The sequence below is a fragment of the Notothenia rossii genome, assembly GCF_949606895.1.
Source record: "Notothenia rossii genome assembly, chromosome: 2".
Classification (NCBI taxonomy): Eukaryota; Metazoa; Chordata; class Actinopteri; order Perciformes; family Nototheniidae; genus Notothenia; species Notothenia rossii.
Window position 1 is genome coordinate 56,204,028 of NC_136904.1, and position 25,936 is coordinate 56,229,963.

The 25,936-nt window shown below is 44.2% G+C and overlaps 2 protein-coding genes across 8 annotated transcripts in view; one reads left to right on the forward strand and one right to left on the reverse strand.

Annotated features, from left to right (window-relative positions):
* Positions 1–21,228, forward strand: asnsd1 (asparagine synthetase domain containing 1). 4 transcript variants are annotated; one of them, XM_079665101.1, is made up of 6 exons: positions 1–215; positions 501–554; positions 689–718; positions 2,880–4,100; positions 5,816–5,997; positions 20,808–21,228. In XM_079665101.1, exons 1-6 carry the CDS (start codon positions 141–143, stop codon positions 21,052–21,054), a joined length of 1,809 nt encoding a protein of 602 aa, XP_079521227.1. In that variant the 5' UTR covers positions 1–140; the 3' UTR covers positions 21,055–21,228. The 4 variants fall into 4 exon arrangements, with proteins under 4 accessions (XP_079521227.1, XP_079521228.1, XP_079521226.1 ...); XM_079665100.1 differs by having other exon boundaries at positions 180–215; positions 2,637–4,100; XM_079665102.1 differs by lacking the exon at positions 689–718 and having other exon boundaries at positions 2–215.
* Positions 21,088–25,936, reverse strand: part of LOC307029290 (uncharacterized protein) — a 10,403-nt gene continuing 5,554 nt past the window's right edge. For 2 of the 4 annotated variants that reach the window (XM_079665104.1, XM_079665105.1), the window contains exons 2-9: positions 24,570–24,768; positions 23,568–23,657; positions 23,408–23,487; positions 23,204–23,319; positions 23,015–23,112; positions 21,765–21,833; positions 21,611–21,669; positions 21,088–21,364 (exon numbers count right to left, since the gene is read on the reverse strand). In XM_079665104.1, coding sequence (XP_079521230.1) covers positions 21,244–21,364; positions 21,611–21,669; positions 21,765–21,833; positions 23,015–23,112; positions 23,204–23,319; positions 23,408–23,487; positions 23,568–23,657; positions 24,570–24,761 — 825 coding nt within the window. In that variant the 5' untranslated portion in view covers positions 24,762–24,768 and the 3' untranslated portion in view covers positions 21,088–21,243. Of the gene's footprint in view, positions 21,365–21,610; positions 21,670–21,764; positions 21,834–23,014; positions 23,113–23,203; positions 23,320–23,407; positions 23,514–23,567; positions 23,658–24,569; positions 24,798–25,936 lie in introns of all 4 variants that reach the window. The other 2 variants (XM_079665103.1, XM_079665106.1) reach the window with 2 other exon arrangements.

Consider the following 25,936-nt stretch of genomic DNA (forward strand, 5'->3'; position numbering starts at 1 on the left):
TTTCCCGCCGACCTGCAGGAGGCAGCAGAGTCTCACCGGACAGACCTCTGCACCCGGAAACGCTTTCAAAGCTGCTGAGCATGTGTTTACCACACTGAAATGAAAGATCTTCAACCATACATAATAAAAACCTCACCAACATGTCGTCAAAAAGTCGGGATAACGACGATAACTGTGAGGGACAGTCTGTGGTGAAGGAGGAGCTGAATAGAAAGGTGACATGTAGCTGCTGGCTAATGCGTCTTTGAGTTGTGAAAAGCGTTATATAAATAAAATGCATTATTATTATTATTATTATTAATGTGAAGCTGAATATTAGCTGGTAAACATGTAGCATATGTCATCACAACTCAACAGAATATATACGTTAATAAATGTAAATTAACAGAATCATTGTTCTCTTTCCTACATGCAACATGTCTCTAAAGAATTTACCATGGTATACTGAGAAGTTAGAACTTTTATCAGGTCAGAAATAAATTCATGTTTCTAACTTTCAGATCAAGGAGCAGAAGGTGGTCGTGGACGAGCTCTCCAATCTGAAGAAAAACAGGGTAAATAGAATTGCATCTAAATACAGTTCTTGTATCTCTCAGAAAATTTGTATATTTAGGTACAATTTGTGTGTATTCCCTCCCCCAGAAAGTCTACATCCAGCAGAGGAACAGTAACATTTTTTTCCTAACAGATCGAAGTCACACACTGGGGGCATGCAAACGTAAGTTGAGAGCCGTACATTTTGAAATATAATTTTAGCCAGTGGCGGCTGGTGGAAATTATTTTAGGTGGGGCTATTGTAATGGTAATGAATACACGGGGAACATTTTGAGAAATTACCCCTTAAATTAAATTGACTACACTATTTCATCGTTGCTGTTGTATGATTGGTGTTTAGCTACGGTATTTAGCGTCTACAGCACCTCCGCTTTTAGGGTTGACGTAGACCCAAACGTCGCCCGGAGGTCCCCCGGTGTTGTTGCGGGAGCTGCTGCAATAGCTAACGCTCCACTAGCTAACGCTACATTAGCAAAACAAACGCTTATTTCTTTTGCAAATGGTGCGGCGGGCTTCAAACACGTTCCCCTCCACTGGTTTCAACCAAGCACTAAATTAGATGTTTTCCAACCAAATACGGTTGAACTGACACTTCCCCATATTAATTTGTAAATATATTCGAAGATACATGAGTTTCTGACTACCGCAAGCTGAAGCTTGGTTGCTAGGTTACTAGCTGGGTGTTCTCCAATAAGAGGCCGGAGGAAACAAAGTTAGTGATTACTGGTTCCATGTTGATTTAATTCAATACAAATTGTTGGGGGGAGCGGAAAGGCTATTACCGTAGTGGTTACTTTGCAGCCCGGACATTTCCCCCAAAAGAAATTTAGACGCTATCGCAACACAGAAGTACCTTTCAAATCCGGTCATTTTTAAGACCTTCTAAATCATATTTAAGACCTTTCCTATTTTTTGGGTCATATTTAAGACCTTTTTAAGGCCTTACATTCAGATTATCAAATGTAAGACTTTTTAAGACCCCGCGGTAACCCTGAGGAGACTAAATACGAACATTATATGCAGACACAGACGTGGTTCAGAAACCCAGAAATATTAGAAAAACAGACCATTAAGGCAAAACATCGTGTGTGTGTGTGTGTGTGTGTGTGTGTGTGTGTGTGTGTGTGTGTGTGTGTGTGTGTGTGTGTGTGTGTGTGTGTGTGTGTGTGTGTGTGTGTGTGTGTGTGTGTGTGTGTGTGTGTGTGTGTGTGTGTGTGTGTGTGTGTGTGTGTGTGTGTGTGTGTGTGTGTGTGTGTGTGTGTGTGTGTGTGTGTGTGTGTGTGTGTGTGTGTGTCCCCGGCTGTTTGAAGAGCAAGCATGGGAAACAAAAGACAGTGTTTGCATCCAGCTAGTCACACACACAGTTACAATCACACTCCCTGTAATTGACATAATTAATAGATAGTTTAGCTTCTCACCATCATTTGCTGTGGCCCACTGATGTTAACGATCGTAACTGAAAGGCTGCCTGTCAAACGTAAACATTCAGCCACGTGACTCGCAAACTCTCGCGAGAGTTTTACACAAGACGGATCCTTTCTAGCCATAACCCTGCACCGGGTGCTGACATTGGCGCCCGGTGATCATCAGATTCGATGACGCTGATTGGCTGAAATTATGTTTCGGAGCCATAGCTTACAGATAGCAACAGTCAGCTGCTAGTGGCTGCTGCTGCACTGGTTGAGGGCTCCTCTCTTAGCGCCCAGACGAGAGAGGGTGATGATACACGGGCAAGGCCAGGCAGGAAACATGTGACTTATCAGTAACTTTAGACATCGTAACACCATTTTAAACGAGATTTCATTGTAGATTATACATTTTACTGATACGAATTATATAATATTTACCTTGTTCATTAAAAAAAAAAAAGATATATTTAAAAAAAAAAAAAAATGTTAATTTCATTTTTTTAAATTTTAATTTGTAATGTGGGAAGAGGTGGGGCGGAGCCCCTAGCGCCCCTATGGGCCGGCCGCCACTGATTTGAACAGATACACTCCCTAGATGTCTGTCACGTTGATTCTCAACTGAGGCTGCACAATAGTTTAATGGACATAACTGGTTATCAATTTTATCTACAGAGGAACTGGATGACATGAAAAAGGATCTGCAGGATATATAAGACTAACCACACAATGTGCGGTATCTTCTGTCTGTTGAGTCTGTCCCCCACTCAGTTTGAGTGGGACAAGACAGTTTATGAACATTTAAAGAGAAGAGGGCCCAACTTGAGTCAGAATCTCACAGTTAGAAGCACAAAGCCCTGCTATCAGTGTGTATTCTCTGCCCACGTTCTTCACCTGAGAGGCCTTCTCACCCCGCAGCCAGTTGAAGACAGCAAAGGAAATGCCCTGGTATGGAACGGGGAGATTTTTGGAGGTGTCCCAGTGATGTCGGAGGAGAACGACACTGCTGTTGTCTCTCAGCGGCTCTCGTCCTGCAGCAGCTCTACAGAGATTCTGTCCTTTCTCTCCACTGTACGCGGACCGTGGGGCTTTATTTACTACCAGAAGGCTGGGGACTACCTCTGGTTCGGCCGAGACTTCCTTGGTAGGAGGAGTTTGCTGTGGAAGTTTGATGCAGAGGTCAAAGCCTTGACCCTGACTTCTGTGGCAGCCCACTGTGCTGGACCTGCTGCATCTGCGTGGCAGGAAGTCCCAGCAGGTGGTGTGTACCGGATTGACCTGAAGGCAGTCTCAGAGGCAGGCTGTGTAACATTTGAGGTTTATCCCTGGGCTTACGGAGAAAATTGTCCTTTCTATAGCTGTACTCAAACTATATTAGAGTCTGTGCCGAGCGGCTGCACTGCTGTTATTAACCGGTCAGGCCTTGCATTGACCTCCCCTGTGTGCCCTCTCAATACATCCATCCCTGAGTCTTTAAACCATGAAGAAATTCATCCAAACGCTCATCCCTGTGATCAAGATCTGGAGCAGCTGCCTGCAGGCAAAGAGAGAGGCGAGGCGGTGAACCGTCTCATTGATGTTCTCAGCGAGGCAGTTAGGCGTCGCGTTCAGGCTCTGCCATCACAGGACAATTCTGCTCTGTCTAATGACAATGCCAGTATTGCCATTCTGTTCTCTGGAGGTATAGATTCAATGATCCTGGCCGCCTTAGCTGACCGTCACATTCCTGCACATCAACCAATAGACCTTCTCAACGTAGCGTTCAAACTACAGGTGCCAAAGAAGCAGAAAGAGTCTGCAAAGAAACCTGTGAAGCACAAAGATAAGCCCACAGAGTGTAAGACTGATGGCACCGAGTCCCTGACCTCCAGCCCTTTCGATGTTCCAGACAGAATAACAGGGAGAGCCGGTCTCAAGGAGTTAAAGCAGCTAAACCCTGAAAGGAGGTGGAATTTTGTTGATATCAATGTCACAAAAGAGGAGCTGCAGAAAACCCGTCAGGAGCGCATTAGTCATTTGGTGCATCCCCTGGACACGGTGCTGGACGACAGCATCGGCTGTGCTGTGTGGTTCGCTGCCCGAGGGGCAGGCTTCATCACGGGGGACGGGGACCAGAAGCCTTTCAAATCATCTGCAAAGGTGAAGTACAACAAACAACCCTTCCAGGACCAAATGGCCCCTGGGTTCTTTAACTACAGTTATTGTGGTGGAGGAAAAAGGTTGAGTGACCATTGCTAAAATAACAATACATACAGTGGGGCAAAAAAGTATTTGGTCAGCCACCAATTGTGCAAGTTCTCCCACTTAAAAAGATGAGATAGGCCTGTAATTTTCATCCTAGGTATACTTCAACTATGAGAGACAAAATGAGGAAAAAAAAAATCCAGAAAATCATTTTGTCTGATTTTTAAAGAATTTATTTGCAAATTATGGTGGAAAATAAGTATTTGGTCAATAACAAAAGTTCATCTCAATACTTTGTTATCTCCTCTAGAGCAGTGATGTTTTGGGGCTGTCGCTGGGCAACACAGACTTTCAACTCCCTCCAAAGATTTTCTATGGGATTGAGATCTGGAGACTGGCTAGGCCACTCCAGGACCTTAAAATGCTTCTTACGAAGCCACTCCTTCGTTGCCCGGGCGGTGTGTTTGGGATCATTGTCATGCTGAAAGATCCAGCCATGTTTCATCTTCAATGCCCTTGCTGATGGAAGGAGGTTGTCACTCAAAATCTCACGATACATGGCCCCATTCATTCTTTCCTTTAAACGGATCCGTCGTCCTGGTCCCTTTGCAGAAAAACAGCCCCAAATCATGATGTTTCCACCCCCATGTTTCACAGTAGGTATGGTGTTCTTTGGATGCAACTCAGCATTCTTTCTCCCCCAAACACGTCTAGTTGAGTTTTTACCAAAAAGTTCTATTTTGGTTTCATCTGACCAAATGACATTCTCCCAATCCTCTTCTGGATCATCTAAATGCTCTCTAGCAAACTTCAGACGGGCCTGGACATGTACTGGCTTAAGCAGGGGGACACGTCTGGCACTGCAGGATTTGAGTCCCTGGCGGCGTAATGTGTTACTGATGGTAGCCTTTGTTGCTTTGGTCCCAGCTCTCTGCAGGTCATTGACTAGGTCCCCCCGTGTGGTTCTGGGATCTTTTCTCACCGTTCTTGTGATCATTTTGACCCCACAGGGTGAGATCTTGCGTGGAGCCCCAGATCAAGGGAGATAATCAGTGGTCTTGTATGTCTTCCATTTTCTAATAATTGCTCTCACAGTTGATTTCTTCACACCAAGCTGCTTACCTATTGCAGATTCAGTCTTCCCAGCCTGGTGCAGGTCTACAATTTTTTTTCTGGTGTCCTGTGACAGCTCTTTGGTCTTGGCCATAGTGGAGTTTGGAGTGTGACTGTTTGAGGTTGTGGACAGGTGTCTTTTATACTGATAACGAGTTCAAACAGGTGCCATTAATACAGTTAACAAGTGGAGGACAGAGGAGGCTCTTAAAGAAGAAGTTACAGGTCTGTGAGAGCCAGACATCTTATTTGTTTGTAGGTGACCAAATACTTATTTTCCATCATAATTAGCAAATCAATTCTTCAAAAATCAGACAATGTGATTTTCTGGATTTTTTTTTTTCTCATTTTGTCTCTTATAGTTGAGGTATACGTAGGATGAAAATTACAGGCCTCTCATCTTTTTAAGTGGGAGAACTTGCACAATTGGTGGCTGACTAAATACTTTTTTGCCCCACTGTAAATGTGCTTTTCTCAGTTTTAACAAAACTAAAATACATTAAAAGAGATGTTTACAATCAACAACAAACATATTGACCTGCTATTCTGTGCTGCAGATAATTCTGACCGGCATCGGAGCAGACGAGCAGCTGGCAGGCTACTCCCGACACAGAGTCCGGTTTAAGACGTCTGGACACCAGGGACTGATCCAGGAACTGGCCATGGAGCTGGCCAGGATCCCTTCAAGGAATTTGGGCAGAGACGACAGAGTGATAGGGGACCATGGGAAGGAGGCCAGGTTAGTGAGCTTTTAATTTAATTTAATTTAATTTAATTTAATTTAATTTAATTTAATTTATAGAAACATACAGCTCTGAAAGAAAAAAAAATAGACCAGTGCAAAATTCTCAGTTTCTCTGGTTTTACTATTTATTATTTATTATGTGTTTGAGTACAATAAAAATAAATATTAGATTTTTTTTAAACTACTGACTAAATGTCTCTGTGTTGGAATTCAACAGACACTGGAATGGAATGGCTGCAATACATGTAGAGATTTAAGAAACATTTGCAGGGTTCATCTCTTTCAGAGCTATATATGTCGATATTTTAATCTTTGGGACGGTGGTACATTTAGTTCTCTGTCTGTACCACACACTCAAGAGATATTGATAATAAAGGTGACTTTGTCTTGGTGCGGCTGTTGATATGCATGTCAACAGAGCCTTAAGGCATGTCTTGAAGCTGCCTATTTTATCTGTCCAATAGTCGCACTGTAAGATCTTTGCAAATATTTTGACTTCACCATTAAGGTTAATGTTTAGTGACTTTGAGGGGGGTTTTCAGTCAAGTGCCTAAACAGTGCCAGAATGGAGAGGTACTCTGAGAGAAGTAAATCTCCTAGGTACTGTAAGGTTCCTCTGAGCAAGGCATTAGATTCCCACAATGCTTCACCGTTCATATAATCCTAATACTAGGATTGGTAAAATGCTGAGACCAAATGTAGTGTGTGACAGTGGCGGATTTAGGATTGTAGGAGATGCGGGGCTTAGCCCAGAGTTGTTTTTTTTAAATATTGAAGTTAAAAGCATCAATCTGGTGCACTTTGAGAGAAACATTAACCCTACCTTAATAATACCTTAAAGGGGACATATCATGCTATATTTGAACAATATATTGTAGGGCCATACCTATATAAATATAACTTTTCTTTCAAAATACCAAACAGATCCTGCATTTTAGCCATGCCTCATTTCCAGAGGCGCTGGAAGGTATTTTGAGTGGGGGTGCTGAGGTGCTGGACTCCAGTGAACACTATTAAGGGCACTATAGAGCACGCAAAAAAGCACTCCCCACACGCAAACACACAGTACATCCGCGACTGTTACAATGAAGGCTCAATAATCAGCTCACGGCATATAGGCAGGGGTAAAGTGCTATTTTTTACGAGTGGGGAGCGGACCTCACCTCCTCTAAGGGGGTCCGGGGGGATGCTCATATATGAGACTTCAAAGGTCTTTTATTTTGAAAATGGACATCAGAATGTCCTGATTTTTTCTGAGTGACTAGATGGGGTGTCCTGCTATCACCCTGGAGTGACATGGATCTATGATACTGGACAGTTTTTGTTTTATTCTCATCTAAAAACATGGATGATAACGCATACAATAGAGATTTCAAAGGTCTTTTATTTTGAAAGTCTACATCAGAATGTTCTGATTTTTTTCTGAGTGACTAGATGAGATGTCCTGCTATCACCCTGAAGTGAAATGAGTCTTTGATACTGGACAGTTTTTGTTTTATTCTCATCTAAACATAGAGGGAGGATTTTTTTTGACTCTACCGTAATGCATAGGATATTCTAGCACCGCAATATCACGTGAGGGCTGGCTTGACCGCAGTCTAAACTAGAGAGAGAATCGCTGTCAAGGGGGCTACAACTACAACAAGATGAACATATTTGACCGTGATTTAATTGTAATACACGTTTCAAAATGATGCCGAAGTAACAACATACTGATACCGGATAGTAAAAACCATGAATTAAGGCTTTGACAAGTCTGCAGACAGATGGCAGGCGAAAAACCTTTTAAAATGCGTGTTTTCTAATGGAGATTTGGCTAAGCTAACGTTGTAAATGTTCCGACCGTCCACACTCACAACAACGGCCTATACAGACATAAATAAACCAGCGACTGTATTCGCCATGACACAGACAGTATGTGGTTTGTACTTGTTTAACTTTTGTCTAGTTTCTGAACAGATATGAAGAGCTGTGAGCTCTGAGTGCTAAGAGCTAACGGCTGTGTTGTTTTTCTGGGGAGCTCATTGAAGAAGACGTCACGGCTTCGCCTACACTGCGTTACTATAGATAGATACTACCCCAGTTCCTCACGAGTCTAAAAAAACAACTCACGTCAACGCACGTAAGCAACGTGGGCGCCAACGTGACCAAAATATTTGAGGGCGCTGATTGGCTGAAATTATGTTTCGGCGGCACAGTTTACTATTGAGACTTTTGCAACATGCTGGTTGCTGCTGTTTGGCTCGGGGGCAGCGCCCCGTAATGATAAACTAATGCCAAGGGCAAGGCCAGGCAGGAAACATGTGACTTATCAGTAACTTTAGACATTGTAACACAATTTTAAACAAGATTTTATTGTAGATTATACATTTTACTGATACCAATTGTATGATATTTACCTTGTTCATTAAAAATAAAATATATAAAATATATATATTTTTTAAATATATATATTTTTAAATATATATTTTTAAATTTAATATTTTTTTAAATATTTTTTTTTGTTTGTGGGAAGAGGTGGGGCGGCGCCCCTATGGGCCGGCCGCCGCTGTTGCATAGTCTACTACACTAGACCCTAGAGCTGAGGAGTATGTGAATCTCCCTAAAGAGTCCCCTCTGAACCTCCCGTTCACTATGTACAGGCCGACAGAGATGCACTATCTCTTTGCCATTCTGATTGATTTCAGAGTCAAGGCTGTTCCGATGGCTGACGGTTGGTGTGGTAAACAGGGGGGGCTCACCAAATACATGGTGGCTGCCCTGTGGGTCTATGACATCAGGTTCAATTCCTGTTCGTCCGTTCAGATCTCCAGTTAGAAGCACATTTCCCTGGGCCTGAAAATAGGCTATTTCTGAATGGAGAGTTTCAAAAATGTCTTCTTCAAAATAAGGAGAATCTACTGGGGGTATATAAATAGCACACACGTATAGATTCCTGTCAGTTATGCCCAGGGTTTGATCTAACCTTAGCCAAATGTGTGATTTACCTTGTTTTACTACTGAGATCTGATAGCAAAGATCTCATTTATACCACACCAAGATCCCCCCCGATGTTCTGCCCTTGCGTATGTTTTTTGATTTTTATAGAGGGCACCATTACTTCATTATAACCTGGAGGACAGTGAGTGAGCAGATCATTTTTACACCATGTTTCTGTTAATATAATTAGATCAACATCTTTGATAGATTCTAAGAACACTGGATTCTCACTCTTAACCTCAAAGGTTGAGGAGTGGAGTCCCTGAATATTCCAACAGCTTATATGAAAAGAATGCATCTTTTTTTCAAAAACAAACAATCAAAATGAACCTGTATATTGAGACAAATATATTTAAAAAAAACAACAACAAATAAAACAACTATTTTCACTAATATTGCTATTGTACTGATTACTACGATAACATATAAATGTAATGTCTTAGCTGGACAGAAGTCGGGTGCACAGGGTGTGCAGCATCATCCTGATGTCTCCCAGTTCAGAGGTAGCAGGGGGAGGGAGGGTGGCAGCAGGCTGGGCTACAACTGCAGCATAGCTCCGCTGCTGTAGGCGGGGAGGGAGACAAGGAGCAGCTGTTGCTGCATATCTCTGCTGCTGATGTTGTGCAGGTGTTGAGCTGGGTGAAAGTAGCCTCCTCTGGGTGTGTTGGGGGTGTGGGGAGTGGGAGGTCCAGGCTGAGCTGTTGTGTCTCCTCACAGCAGGGGTGGTGATCCTGGGGTGGTGATGGGGAGGAAGCAGTGTGGGAGGGTCTATAAGGCCTCTAGAGGAAGGGGTGGGAGGACTGCGTCCCAGGGCTGCATCTTTGAGGGTCTTTGCAAATATCCCCACCCTCTCTCTGTGTAGGTGGAGTCCATCATAGAGGTCCCAAGGGCCAATGGTTGAGTGGAGGGCCAGGTGGACATTTGGTAAGGTGGCACATCCTTTTCTGATCTCCATATTTATGTCATGGATGACATGAGGAGGGGTGTCTGTCCTTGGCAGCAGGGTGGAGACCACAACGCGGGTGTCGGGGAATTCCTTACTGGCCTGCTCCGCCATTTTCCTCACTGCCTCAGCAGTGTCCCTACGGAGGGTGTGCAGGTCATTTGTTCTCGTGTGGATCACCAGGTACTGAGGGCTCCTGAGGGTCTCCTTTTTCAACAGCTTCATGGCCTGGCCTGTGGTGCTGCAGTGTTTAGACGGCACCTTTTTATCAGGAAAAAGCTTTCTTGGGTCCAGGAACTTCCCGTTTGAGTCAGCCAGCAGGACCAATTGTGGGTCTTGTTCTTCCGGCTGAGTAGAGGGAGGCTGGGATGGGCAGAGCTGGCTGTGGGCAGCTGGCTGTGTGGGTGTATCAGGAGGGGCCAGGGTGTTGTTGGGCTGGGTGCTGAGCAGAGAGGGTGGGCCAGGGACACTGGCCGGAAGAGTCTGGGTCTCTCTACTCGTCATTGTGAGGACTGATGAGAGTTTCTCTGTCAGGTGCTGGACCTGCCTGGTGAAGCTCTTCTCTCTACACTCAGCATCCTCCCTCACCTTGGCTAACTGAACACGGAGCACACTGTTCTCCTGTTTGAGTGCCTCTACACTTCCTCTGAGGTCAGATGCCAAAGCCTCGTTGTCACTCTTGAGCTGGTGGAGGTCCTCTTTAAGCTGCTGCAGAGTGTTGTCTGGGGGACCAGACTGCCTGGCCTGTGTCCGTTCTTTGAATTCTGCAAAGTCCAGCTCCAGCAGGGCCATACTCTCCTTCAGCCGATTGTTGGAGCTGGCCGGTGTGGGAGGGGCAGAGATGGACAAGGTGTTGGGGTTCTCTATTGGGCTCTCATCACCTTCGCTGTCAAAGGGGACATCAGAGGGGACATTAGAGGGGACATTGATCCTCTTTGTGTCCACCTCAGCTTTCAACAGGGGAAATGCCTCTTGGAATGACTCCAGGTTGGCTTCATTCCCTTGGACCATGACCTTTCCTTTGGTGTAGTATGTGATGGTGAGCAGAGGGTCATCTTTGTCAAGGTGTTCATCTTTACAGATTTTTAATCTGCCTCCTGAGCCGATGCCCTCTCTGGATACGTATGCATAATTCCTGCACAGAGTATCTTTCCAGATGTAGATGGAATCAGTGAAGAATATGAGGTTGTTCTTCTTCCTTCCTTCTTTTTGTCGGGCATAGTCAGTGAAGAGGACCTCTGGGTTTCCACACAGTGTGTTCTCCTTGTGTTTGTCCTTCGCATTTACACTCTTGCATTTAGCAGGATATTCAATCTCTCTTCCCTCTGCTCTGAGAGCTGAGAAGTTCTTTTTTGCCTTTAGTTGGGTCTAGAACCTCAATTCCGTGACCATTCTTCTGCTAAGATGTTTTGACACTTGATTTGACATCATTGGACCTTTTATAAAAAATATAGACCCAAGGTCCCTCCCAAAAATCCCGGCAATTTTTGCTAGAGGGCCAAATCCAAGATGGCTGCTCGCGCCATCTTAAAAAATTAACTTTTGAACCAGAGCGCCTAGAGTCATGTGTAAATGCACTTTTTGGGGTAAGTCGACCACAAGGATTCCATTTCTGACATCAGTTTGGCGCTATGACATCGTTCGGACCCACAAATCCAAGATGGCCGCCACCCGGTCGAGAAATTACACACGTTTTGAGTACTGATCGACTTATAAGCAAATAATCTGCATATTAATATTTTACCATGAAATAAGAATGTATGACAAGATATACAACTACTTAACCTTCAAATAAAATACTTTTATTAGCTGTAACTTGACTAGTTAGCAAATGAGAACACTTCAAACAACATGTAATAACGCAAAAATGCTGCCTCGAGAAATGGCAAGTTTTGAACAATAACACAAATGAAACACAATTCTGCTTTTTTTTTAATTTATCAATATGACACTGAGAGTCCGTATCAGTCTGAATCAGAGCACCCTGCCTCGCTACATTCTGAATCCTCCGATTCCGATGAATCGCCTCTCTGGACAGCAGCAACTCGATTTTCGTCATCATCATCGCTCTCATCTTCCTCATCTTCCTGTCCCTCTTCAGTTGGCCTTGGTGCAGGTAGATGCATCGGGAGTGCGGGTCGCGTGTGACGTACAGGGCGACAGCAACCACCAACCAGCTCCCAACCATGTCCGATTGGTGAGGGATGGTGCTTTAGCGATGGATGGCGCACCAGATACGCCAGGTAGTTGGCACGGAGGCAATGTTGACGCAAGCTGTCGGCATCCGGAGGGAGACGGATGAAGGATTTCTTTTTGATGGTCCTCCATTTAGCAGCACGGGCCTCAGCCATGGTTTTGCTCTTGTTGTCACCGTAGATGATGCTACGTGTGAAGGCAAAGAGCTGCTCCAGCACCTCCTCTGTCAGGGCAAGGTTATCTCCACATCGCGAGAACTGTTGTCGGGCAACAGGGCTCTTCGCCACCTGGTCATACACAGACTTCTTACCTTTGCCGTAAAAGCCTGAGTTTGCATCACAGCCTGTCATACAATGCAGCTGCACAATACAGTCGGCCATCATGTCAGTTGTCATGTCACAGCAGCGTACCGTTTCCTGCTTCCTCTTGATACAGAGCATACCTGGCAGCTGCTGTGAGATAAGTGCTGCCGCAACATATACATCAGTATCAGTGGCATCGATGAGAACTGGACCACTGTAGCCTGACTCGCGCAAAACTACATAGGTGGAGAACAGGACAGTGTCAGCCTCAGACTGGTCAAAGCTGTAGTTCTGCATCGGTTGTTGGGTTGATAAGTTGGTACAGTGGGAGCCGACAGAGTAGACAATCTCCACATCAACACTCTGTGCAAGATCGGTCAGGTAGCTGCATATCATTTTCTGCAGCCGCCCCTTGTTGCTGGAGCTACACAGCAGCGTCTTGAACATTCTGGCAGTGGGGAATGCGTCACCCAATTTCATGTAGGTGTTGGGCACATGTGTGTTTCCCTGTACCCTCAGGTCTCGCTCGTCATCCTTCGTCGAGTATGCTGTGTCGTACGGGTCGTTCACACATATGATACGGTGAGCATTATGATGGCGTGCAAGGATAATAGATGATAGCTTGTGGATATAGTCCGACCACTTGTATGGGTTGCCATCTTGCGTCCGCCGATCCTCTGCTGATGGAGTTGCCATCCTCCAGATCATGCCCATGTCCACAAGAGCGATGTATGATTCCTGCAGATCTACAGATTCCAGAGAGAGCTTCTGCACGAGCATGCTCTTCTGTGTCTTTCTGAAGGTGCCGTTGGAGTTAAATAATGGCACACACTCCTCGACAATACGATGTTCGAGCAACTCGGGGAGGTTCACAAGTTGACTGCCCTCAACCAGGTTTATCATTGCCTTGAGGGCGCTTCGCTCCATTTCTGCAGCTTTCGCCTTGAGTTCATCTGATGGCTTCTCCTTGCTTAACGCCTTCGCAAACGTCAATCGTTTGCACAGAGGGACGGGTGCATGAAGAGAGGTATTCTTATTGAATACCCGTTCTTCCAAAAAGTGGGTCAATTTCTTCTCCTCTGCGGCATGGGCTGAGTTGAAGTCTGCAACGAGCTCATCAGAGGCGGGCATGGCCGACTGCAAGGTACGGAGGGTGGTTGAGGCCGTATCGAACGGGAAGGTGTCAAACTCATGCATGCATTCAACCAGGTCTTGCACACACTGCTCATCTTCTCGCATCCGTTTGGGGCCGCATTCCGTGTGCTTCCTCTTTGTCTTTTTTCGGTTTGCAAGGGCATTGTGAGCTGCCCGGATCTGGGCCACATTGTTCACATTTCTGGAGTGCACCAGCAGCTGCTTCTCATTCTGTAGGATAGAGAGCCAACCAGACTTCATTTTGCTACCCTTGTTCATGGTGCATTCGATCCACATGTCCCAGGCCATGTTGGAATAGGGGTTGCCTGTGATGGACTGGGTGAAGTCAGTACGAAGGAACGCAACCTGATCTGCAGGGAGAGCTGTCAACATCGCCCAAAAGTCTGGCAGCCACTTCCCATATCTATTGTTGTCGTAAGCTACCATCCATGGCAGCATCGCACGCAGAGAGCTCACATACTCATCCCAGTTGCATATATGGACCGCATGTACATTCTGCATGAGCGCGTCTGTCATGGACAGGAAATCCCTCCAGTAGTTTGCCATGTCACTGGCCTCAACGTGGGTGAACATGTTGGTGACAAGGCTCTTGAGGTCAGCATCATTCTCTAGTGCCACATGAGCATCAGCGCGGGATTCCTCGGATTGACTCGTATCTCTCAGAATGTCAAGGTTCTCCCTCGTCTCATCAGCCAGGTCGGGCCCGAGGTTCTCCTTCATCAGCTGACACATAAGGGCCTCGTACATGAGTCGCAAGCAGCGTAGCCCCCTCTTATAATGTTTGCCTTTCAGTGCACGATCGACGGAGCCATCGGCAATAACTCCAGCCGTGACAAGTACTTCACCTAGTTCACTACCTTTGTACCGCTTGTAGATGGCACTCATCATCACACACTGTGTATGGAAGGGACCAAGAAAAGGTACAATGGCACTGAATTTGCTTGGGTTTTCGGCCTTGAGCAGGGTGATGAGGACATACACGGGATGATCTCCAACTAAGAAGGCAAAGGGCATGTGCTTAGTTGCGATGATGGTAACCAGCTTGTCCATGACGTCCTTCACAACTGACTTGTCGGGCGGTTGATTGTAAGATGTATGAAAATAAGCCTTGCTTTTGTCCTGCCACATATTCAATCCAGCGTGAAACCCGTTGTACGAAGGGATATTCTGTTCGGCTGCAACAGGGCGGTCACCATTCACATCAGCACGTGCAAGGGCATGAATAATGCTTCGCTGGCGCTGAGGCTCAGTACTCGATGAGACAGTAGTAGGCTTAGGACGGATCGGAGGCTCGCCACGCTTGACGGTCCTATATGGCATAACCGTTTGCATCTCAGAGGCCTTCTCAGTCAGCACGTCCGAGACAGTCTTGGCATGTTTGATCCGCGGTTGCTCATCCTGGGTGTTTGCCTCATGCTTATGTACAAGACGTTCTTCGCGTTGCAGAAACATCCAATTACAGCGGTGTGAAGTACCTCCTCCTGTCAATGTATCGTTCCGAAAATCGTCATTGTCGATGATACTGATGCTTGGTTCCCCTTCAGCGATCTCTGCCGGACAGACCGAGCACCGCTCAAGGTCATGCATTGTCCAAACATCACGTAGCAGAAGCACGTTCGGGTAACTGATCCCCATGCCCAGCTTGTAGTACGAATCAACAAGCTCCTTGCTACGAGTCAATCCGTGAAGGGTGACGGTGGCATTGATGGCGGTAGTGGTGGGTCGCTTTATAATGTACTGTGTGATGAGAGAGGTGAGAGAAAGTGTGCTTGGAGACAGATCTACCCCATGCTTCCCCTGCAAAGCCGATAGCAACTGCAAAACGAGAGGCGGGAGTTCCTCCTCCTCCTCTAGCTCCTCGACTCGTGGAGGCCATGGGACGAGTTTGATGGACTTGACATCATCTCTGAGCCGCGCAGCCACATTTTGCACCAGTTGCTCACTGCTGACACCAATAGAGGAGATCGCTGCTTCGACATATGAACCGCTCCCAGACGTGTCATAGACTAGGTCGCTCTGGTTTCTCTGAGGGCGAGAGTGGAAGCCGATCTTGTCCTTAAACTCCCGGGTCAGGATATCTTTGATGTAGGATGACTTGACTCCAGATGTTGGGAATCCATACCGAGAAACGATAGAGCTGTAATCTCTGAGGAGGCTCTGCAGTGACCTTAGTTCATGTTCATCAAAGATAACTGTTCTGATGTTATCAAAGAAAATTGTCTGAGCTTCACGGAGAGTGACATTGTGCATGTGGGGAAGTTTGTCATCTTCACTCATTCTCTGGTAGTTACGAACATATTTAAACCAGCATTTGTGATGATATCTGATCTCAAGTGCATACGGCTGATCAGCTGCATAATTGATCAGACAGTTGATTCTGTCGCGCATTAGTTCATCTTCCAGAGCCACCGTATGGCTCTTGAACGCTGCCCATGCATGATCGTACAAAATCAGGACCAACTTTGATTCTGGATGTTTTGCCGACTCCGTCTTACAACACCACACACATTTATTTTTATCGTGTATCAGCCCAAGACTAGATCGCAGCCGCTTGAAAGATGGAGTTGCAGCTGTGGAACTAATGTCAGACGTAGACGAAGACTGAGCTTGGCATTCATCGACAACTCGTTTTTTCTGTCTGTTGTTGGCCTGTTCCAGTTTTGTGGCATTGCATAAGGTCAACCTACATGTATCATGGACACAGTGTCCGACGGGACCTGTATCCCAGTCGATGGATGTATGGACGTCTCCGAACTTGTCAAGACCGCTCCATAACTCTGTATTGTTCTTTAGAGTGTCCCATTTTTCAATTGAGGTAATGGCATCGGTGGCTTTGCTGCAAACCCTTCCACACTGCAGGATACACGGAATGTTGGACATTGTCACAAGCTATGATCCATATCGTGCGGCATACTCATGAATCCCTATAAGAAACACAAGTAGGCCTACGTATTAGATATTGATATGGGGGCAGATAAGAAATTAAGAATAATTTCCATTTGTTAAATGTAGCTATTATTTAGTTAGTAAGCATTTGGACAACCTGACAGGTCTGATTCAACTAATCAAGAGCTATGACTATCTTATTAGAACAGTTGAATCAGGTGTGTTAGTTCTGGGTTGGAACGAAAACATTCAACAGGACTGGAGTTGAGAACCACTGAGCTAGTTAGCTAACGTTAGCGCACATTATGACAGGGGCAAATTTTTGACTCGGATAGTCAATCTGCTTTCTGAGGTAAACTTAACGTGTAGCTCGCTACACCAAAACTAACATTGTTATTATTACTAATATTTCTATTTCATGACACAACAAAAATAGCCTTATGACAGTTTCTACTGAATGGTAATAACAAACGCTGGCTAGCTAACGTTGGCTTGGCTAACTAGCAAGATTACATGATCCATTCGCTAATGTTGACAATACAATCAAAATGGCATAGCCTACCTTTCAACTTGGCACGTTTCTCTTCTTCTTCTTTTCTTCTGTTTTTATACTGCGCCCCGATGGCTTTTGCCTCTTCACAGTTCTCTAACGTTAGTCTTTCTTTCCTCAACGCTCAATTTTAAAAACACTTGACAGATACCCATCAATGCACAGCGCTCTAGCATGTTCTGACTGTGAACACTTAAAGCTGAGGCTCTTAGACCGACCGAACATTTTAGATTTTTGGCTCATTTTCCCTTATGTTAGATTATTATTATTTTTTTTTAAATAATGGTTGCAGATATAGAGCCAAAACTGCGCCAAGCAAACTTTTTTTTATTTTATTTTTTATTTGTGGCGCCCCCCTCTGGGTGGCGCTCTAGGCAAACGCCTATATCGCCTGTAGGAAGCTCCGCCCCCATATATAGTACATATATATACTTCAGTTTATAACAGTGAGTGCTTGTTATACTGCCGTGACCGGTACCTCGTGATCCTGCATGTTCCCGTTCAAAACGTGTATATTTTCTCGACCGGATGGTGGCCATCTTGGATTTGTGGGTCCGAACGATGTCATCACACCAAACTGATGTCAGAAATTGAATCCTTGTGGCCGACTTACCCCAAAAAGTGCATTTACACATGACTCTAGGCGCTCTGGTTCAAAAGTTAATTTTTTAAGATGGCGCGAGCAGCCATCTTGGATTTGGCCCTCTAGCAAAAATTGCCGGGATTTTTGGGAGGGACCTTGGGTCTATATTTTTTATAAAAGGTCCAATGATGTCAAATCAAGTGTCAAAACATCTTAGCAGAAGAATGGTCACGGAATTGAGGTTCTAGACCCAACTACTTCTGGACAGTTTCCATGGCGACCACTTGTTTTGTTCCAAAGAGAGGCTAGGCTAATTAATTAGCTTAAAAATACTTCTCTTTTCCTTTCTTTTTATCTTCATGAAATAATTCACAGTTTATAATGTTCCCTACTCTGATTAGTAGGTTTCAGCAGCAGCAGGAGTGAGGTGGGGTGGGTCTTAACGGAATACGCGCGAGAGAGAAGTCATAACAAGTGGTACGGGACAGGCAGACGACGTGTTTTTCGGATGGAAAATGAGCCAAACGCGAAAACGCAGGACCATTTGGATGCACTTCAACCAAAACCCAGGCAGTGATAAAGTTCACCATTTGTAAGGACAAAATATCCTTTAAAGCAGGGTCAACAAATACATGCATTCACTGAACACGGGAAATTACACTCCTGCCGTCCTCTCTAGTGTCATGATGAGGTTGACGTAAAGCACGGTTAATGTATTATATTATTGAGGTAGAATTGTCCGGGCCTACAGAAAAAACATTCGGGGCAGGCCAAAATATTATTTTACCAACAATGTGGAATTTATTGGCTACATATCACACAGATTATACACAGCGGGAGCAGCAATAACCGTCAAATAATAATTCAGAAAGGGGAGCTCCGTACCCCCTGCCTGCCGCTAGGGGGTGCTGCAGCGCCCTCAGCACCCCCCTTCCCGCGCCCATGCTCATTTCACTCTATTTGCTCTTTCCAGCCCATGTCTTTGCAGGGGACTGATTCTGTGAGCTGCAGCTGACCACGCCCCCCTGCAGGAGAGGGGAGCGTGCTTTGAGATCAGCTGCTGGGCTGTCAGAAGAGGGGGAGAAAAAGAGATCTCTGTCGTCCGTGTTTTATTCTTATATATGATTTATATAGTCATTATTCATTTGTTTTAAAGCTCAATAAACAACAAAGAAGACCTTTGACCGGCAAATTTCTAATTTTGTACGGAAGATTTAAACTTTAACGGACATATTGACCAGCGAAAAAAAATCTTACTGAAACTCTGCCGCACGGTCCCCTTGTTCCTTGGAAGAGGCAGAGAGGTGGGTGTTTGTCATCCGCTGGTGGACTACCGGAGAGAATTACAGTGCTTGCCTCGACGGGGAGGGATTGCATTGAATTACAGCAGCAGGAGCAAACGCTTGCGTCGGGGAGGGAGAAAAAGATCCACAGTGGAGAATAAACAGAAGGGCAACCATGGCAACCATGCCCGGGAAGTCTTCTTCGCTGCTTTTGTGGCAGACTACAGCGCCACTTACAGGCCTGGCATATGTACTACAGCGTCTCCAGCGCTTTTGAGCGGCAATGGCCGGCCGTGGCCCAAACCAACATTCCCCTGATAGGTGGAGAATTGACCACTAAGCGGAGAACCACTTTTGTGACATAGAAAATAATTCAAATCGGGATCAGTCTGTATCAGATCCGTTGCAGCCCCGTTTTTAGTGATTTGGGTATGGAGGAAAATAGAGAGGGTTATGTTTTCTGACACTTGGTGAGATCCCTGGAACACCGGGGACACATATTCATGTATAAAAGACGTACTAAAGTGCATTTTGCATGATGGGTCCCCTTTTAAAGCGGACAAAAGGCACTGGAGAACACTTATTCATTAATGAAGCAAACTAATGCCTTAACTCACTCAAATACAGTAGTTTACTTATTTCGGTGAAACGAATGTGCATAGAGTTTTAAAGGATGCGGATAGTCTCACCTTTATTCTGGCGCATTGCTTATCGTTTTATAGATCTATTCTCATCCACCATCTTTGGTTGTGACGTAAAGAGTGTAAGAGTCACGTTTCTGACTGTTGCCTGTCAGTTCCGTTGCTATGGTTCCTTTGTGTACTGAAACGAGAGCCGGTATAATTCCACGCGTGAAAACAAAATAATAATTGGAAAACGTTATTTTAGTGTCTTAAAAGTAGACTGAGGTATGAAGGGTTAACGTTACATTTTAGAATAATTGTTAAGTCATGTTCTGTATACATACTAACATAAGGGTATAATTAGTGTGGTTACTCTATGTTCCAGCCAGAGTGCAGATATCACTATTAGATTCACAAACCTGAAACATCATCAATTTCTTCACTACTGGTGATGACATTGTTGTCAGCTGCTGATGCTGCAGCTTGTGGCGCCTGCTTCGATGAAAATAACTTTCTAGGCTATTAGCTTAAAACTTGTCAGGCACTAGGAAGGATCACTTCTTCTTCAGGGCAGGGAAGGCTAGGCAGTACGCAGGCTAATGTCCTGCAGCGGCTGCCTCTCTGGTGGACTCCGGTACTACACATTACTCCCAAGACATTTTCAAAACAATAAAAAAATAAACATCCGGGGCTTGAGCCTAAGTAGCCACCCCCTAGCGCCGCCACTGGTGTGTGACCATTAAAAGAGGATTAGATTAGAATCCTCTAGGGCTGTACCCGAATATTCGCTCATTGGAGTACTATTCAGGTTTCAATTTCGTTATTTGGATATTCGTTTTGTTTGTTTTCCCCCCCTTTTTTTCCAAATAGAATTTATTGAAATCTCCAATATCAACGTAAGAGCTTGTGCCTCTTTGGGGGGTGCTAACACTTAACCATAAACGTTGTCGTTTACTTTCTCCGTCTTTATATGTAGATATTACTTTTCTCCATTAATCTACATCACATTGTTTCCAAAGCAACAACAACTTCCTGTCAACAGCGCTGCCTCTCCTTCAAAAATAAAAGCATGTCCATAAATAGGAGACATATACAACTGCAACGAAAATAACAAACACAATGCAATATCCTTTTCAATTTCAAAGAACACAGATTGGGTTACATTAACATATAACTATAAAACAACAATACTGTAGAATAACAAAATGAATGCCGTGAATACACCGAAATACATGTGTTGAAGCGGTTCGCTTTGTTGAAATCCCATTTAGAGCCTAGTATCTGACCACTGCCTCTCCCTGCAGATTTCCCTACTTGGATGAAGATGTGGTGAGCTACCTGAACTCTCTGCCTGTGTGGGAGAAGGCGGACCTGTCTCTCCCACGAGGCGTCGGGGAGAAACTGCTGCTGAGACTGGCAGCCAGACAGCTGGGCCTCGGCCAATCAGCTGTCCTGCCCAAGAGAGCCATGCAGTTTGGATCCCGCATTGCAAAGATGGAGGACCACCGGGAGAAGGCCTCCGACAAATGCACAAGACTCCTCACTGAGTAGAAAAACTCAAGTAGTAAAGTGTAATGAAGAGACTTTAAAAATCAATTTTTAATAGAAAATATTAATTGGAAATTTACAGTTACAATTCTTGATTGAATGTGAATATTGATTGATTATCTGCTGGTCTTGGATCATTTTTGAACATGGCAAAAATAAATATGGTGCTTCAGTTCATCTCTGTTTCCTAGTCTACACCATGTAAGACTCGACATCTTGAAGTGTTTCTCTGAAGTACAGGTCACATTCAATATAGGACGGCAAGTTTCCGACATCAAAACGCCCAGAAATCTCATGAATGTATACTGGCTTCCTATAAGAAAAAAAAAGAAACAAAACAGTCTCGTTTATTGAAAAATTCACAGACAAGGTGCCTGTGAAAAAAAAAAGTGTGTTAGCTTTAGCTGAGTAAATCCTACATGTATTAAAACTGTTCATACATGTAGAATGATCATAAAGAAACACCTTAATAAATCAAAGAAAGAAAAACAGCTGCTAGTCACTAAGCAGGAATACTATATTATGAGGAGTAAAACCTCGGGGGGGCAGCACACATTACCTGGGAATGAGCCAGGACACAAAGTTTCCTGGGGCATCTTTCTCTTCAATGGGAGCCTCCTGTGGGAATACAAAGTGGAGCAAAATGGTAAAAAAACAAACACTTTATTCTTCATTCATGGCACACGTGTGAGACTTTCTATTATTTCATATACCTTCTTCTCTTCCAGGAAGGTCTCCAACAGGGGAAGGCTTTTCTTTGAAAACATATAGAAACAGGGACACTGAAAAACAAAAGGAGATTATTACCTCAAGCATAGATTTCTACACTACACATGTTGAAAATGTTTAATATCTGGGTTTTCTTCATTTTTCAAGTTATTTCATTACCCTGGGTATCCCGTAAAGATGTATTTGTACATGTACTCGTCTTGCTGAAGGGGAAATAGACTACTAAAGTGAATAAGAGCATCATTTGGGAAACCACCTACGTCTATAGAGAGGCGAAGTCCCTCCCCTTCCGGGGGAGCTCCATTGGACCTTATTTCGGAAAAAGTATGTTATTGAAGTCAATGGCGAGAGAAAGATTATCTTTCGATCCCTTTTGAATTGTGCCAGGAATTACACATATGATGTTTTTCAATTTAAAAGATAATTTTGCAAGTCAAAAAAAAAAAAGTGTCGTAAAACTGTGAAGTAACACTTTTTTGTGTGTGAAACCGCTCAATGAACATCTCCCGTCTCGCACCACACACCAAGACGGCCGTCACGTTAACACATTTCACTTCTTTCTTTCAGAATGAGGCGAAAAGTATTAAAAGAGGTGAAAATCACTACAAGTCTGGGCATGTTGAGAGCTGTACACACACACAAGGGGAGTTAGTCGGTTCCGTAAGAGCCAGCATGCGGGACCGGGATTCTGGGATTTGTAGTCTTTCTAGTTGCGTATTTTTCAGTCTTATATTTCAACAGTTTTAAGACAAACAGTGACTTTTTTTAAATGGAAATAATTTTTTAAGATTGACAAACATCACATGTGTAATTCGTGGCACAATTCAAACGGGATCGAAAGATACGTTTTCTCTCCCCCATTGACTTCAATACATAATTTTTCCGAAATAAGGTCCCATGGGTCGGAAGTAGATGGGCGGGACTTTGCCTCTGAGTCTGAATCATTAGCCCACCACTGCAAAGGATTTCATTTCATTTCAAACCTTTATTTATCCAGATTGGTCCCATTGAGATTATAGATCTCTTTTTCAAGGGAGACCTGCAGCAATGTGAAACCAAAGAACAAATATCATTTATTATCTTGATAAATCAGGCTACAAAAAAAAGGTTAACAATAACATCTTATTCTTCTGATGTGGAACATTAATTGTTCAGGTGGCTCGACCCTTTTTTGAAAGACCTGAAGCCTCTGTTGGCTCCATCTGGCCCGCAGTAGTGTGTGTGATGAACTTACTGCTCTCCTCGACTGTGTCTCCGCAGAAAGAGGTTTCTCCTTCATACAGAGGACGTGAAGATTGATGTCTACTTCCAATATCCCGTATTTACTAGTTTCTGTACAGACACACAAACAGACAAGATAAATCCATGTTTGATATTTAATGAGGAGATAGCTTCCATATGGCCAAAGTCTTATCTGACTCACCCTCCTCTTGGCACTGGTAGGACAGCAGCAGACAGCTGTCCTCACTCTCTGCCTGGAGCTCATTGAACCTCTCTTTTACTTTCTTCAGGCTGAAATCTTCTTTAAACAGAGTGTCTCTGTTATGATGCAAAGGGACTTGTGAGAATCTTGAATGTTGATTTGTAACAACACCTTTGCACGGTTTTGTTGGTAATGTTATCTTACCCCCCAATAACTAAGACATGGTCCTCTATGTTGAAGTGCTTGACGGCCAGCTGCAGACAGGCCACAGCCCCGAGGCGGCCCTGTGGAAGGAGAGAGGCAGAGGATGCTGTAGAAGAGAGGCAGGGACAAAGCATGGCATTATTTCTAAAATGATATTTACTTCATTGCTTGTCGTCTGATCGCTGAGAATCTTGACATTTGTGAAATGTGATGCCCACTCTTCAAACGCAGCATGGTAAACAGCGTTGGTCTGTGGAGAGAAAGGGATGAGTGGCGAGGTCGTCCTCAGGTCGGCTTCAAACTGCATTATTAGGAACAGCATCACCGATCCATGATGCAAACATTTCTATTGGCATCATGCCATATGTACTAAAGAGCAATACAGATCATTCAAGAAAAAGCATTATGTAGAATGGCTGATTTTAGATTTTCCTCAAATATGTAGGTTATTGGTTATATGTAGGTTGATGCTTACTAATGACTCTTTTCAACTGCTATATATTTATATAGCCTACTCTTTGGTATTTGGTTATTTTTTAACAACCCATCCTATTTCAAATGTGATGATGTTTGCTTCAATATATTAATATGCTAAGTTACTTGAAAGTACAACAGCTGATACTCAGGTCATCAGGTCTAAAGAAATAATACAGACAATACGGATTATGAATACTCTGTAAATATAAGTCCTATATTCATACATGTATGACATACAAACATATTAGCATTAACACATATTAAAATAATACAAGGTACTCATTAAGCAAAATTAGACCTTAAATAGAAATGTATACATTAAAGTTTTATTTTCATTATTGATGCATCACTGGAGCTGATTTGAACTGTTTTGGCTACAGCTGGGTGTGGATTTCCTACCATAATTTAATCAGTTATAATATATATCATAATTGCATTTTCTTGTATTAATATATTTGACGTGAATGAACTTAAGATGTGAGATAAATGCAGTGGATTTAAAATAACAATATTATCTAATATAGTTATAAAAGTGAAATCTAGCATTAAAAGAAACTACGTATACCCCAATAGCCTACCTAATTAAGTAGCCTACAGTATTTTTTCATGAATTTATGTAACTTTCAACCATTCCATAGAGATGATTGAGTAAACATATGTGGTTTGTTCTGCTAACATCACTCACTACCACATGGATGCAGTCCACGCAGCGGGCCGCGGTCAGGGCTCGGACCCAGAGAGAGAGCAGCGCTCCGCGGCCCACCGGCAGCAGCGGCTTGGCGGTCCCAGCAAGGTGAGCGAACCTCCCGCTGCTGTCGGCCGCCACGTCCCTCTGGAGCCTGGTTCCGTACCCGGCGGCGAGAATTACAGCTTTCATTTGACCTCTGAACAGGGGAGACTCTCACTATATTAACTTAAGAGGTGGTAGGAAGGAAAGTTAAACGTTAGTACAGGAAAGACCCACAGCCAGTCGGACTCATCTCGTCGCGAGTTCACAGTCCACCAAAAGTTCGTCTCCGCGAGACTCAAGCCAGCGCTTCCGGTTACAACTTTCAAAACAAAAGTGTAGCTGAGCTTACAGTGTTAAGTAAAATACCACATGGACATTGTGAGCCTTATCAAGAGTTAAGACCAGAGAACTTAAGCTTGGAAAGTAACCAATGTATTGAATACACAACTCTATGCAAGTCGGTCCGTTCTGTCGTTTGCAAAGAGGAATGTATGGACATGGTGTGTTGAGAGGCCAGGGCCCTCCCATTTCACATTCCCGCCCTCCCCCAATAAATATTATAATACAAATAAATAAACTGTGAACTTTAATGCTACGATGTATGTAATTTCAGACAGTAATAATAAGAGTAATAAATGAAAAACAGTTATGAAATACTATAACAGTAAAACAAGAATAAACTCTGCAGCTCATCCAGAATGCAGCGGCTCGTCTGGTCTTCAACCTTCCTAAATTCTCCCACACCACGCCGCTCCTCCGCTCCCTTCACTGGCTTCCAGTAACTGCTAGAATCCACTTCAAGACAATGGTACTTAGTTGCGTACCATGCATGCTGCGAATGGATCTGGCCCTTCCCAGACCCGGCGTCATGGGCGGGCCCGCCCATCCAGGATTTGGGCCCGCCCATCCAGGATTTGGGCCCGCCCATCCAGGATTTGGTTCATGAAAGGAATATGGCAACTCAGCGCCAGATGCAGGCACATTAGAAGAAATCAGTTACGTTACCAACGAGCTAGCAAGCCAGCCAGGGACGAGGGAGGCTGGCAATCAATTATATTTTGAAGAGAAATTGACTCAAGCCGGCTCTCTCACAAACTCCTGCTCTGTGCGCAAGCAGACCGCTGCACACGCTATCTGCCTCGCTCAATCTCTCTCTCTCAGTGGCGGCGCCAGAGATTTTCTCTAGGGGGTGCTGTGGGGTAGCTTGACGTTTCATCGAGGGTGCTCAAACTTTAAGGGTTTCCCATTAATGCACCAGCGCTACAGTTTAATTTTCTACTGCAACCATACTTGTCAAGCCTCCCGATTTTTGCGAGAGACTC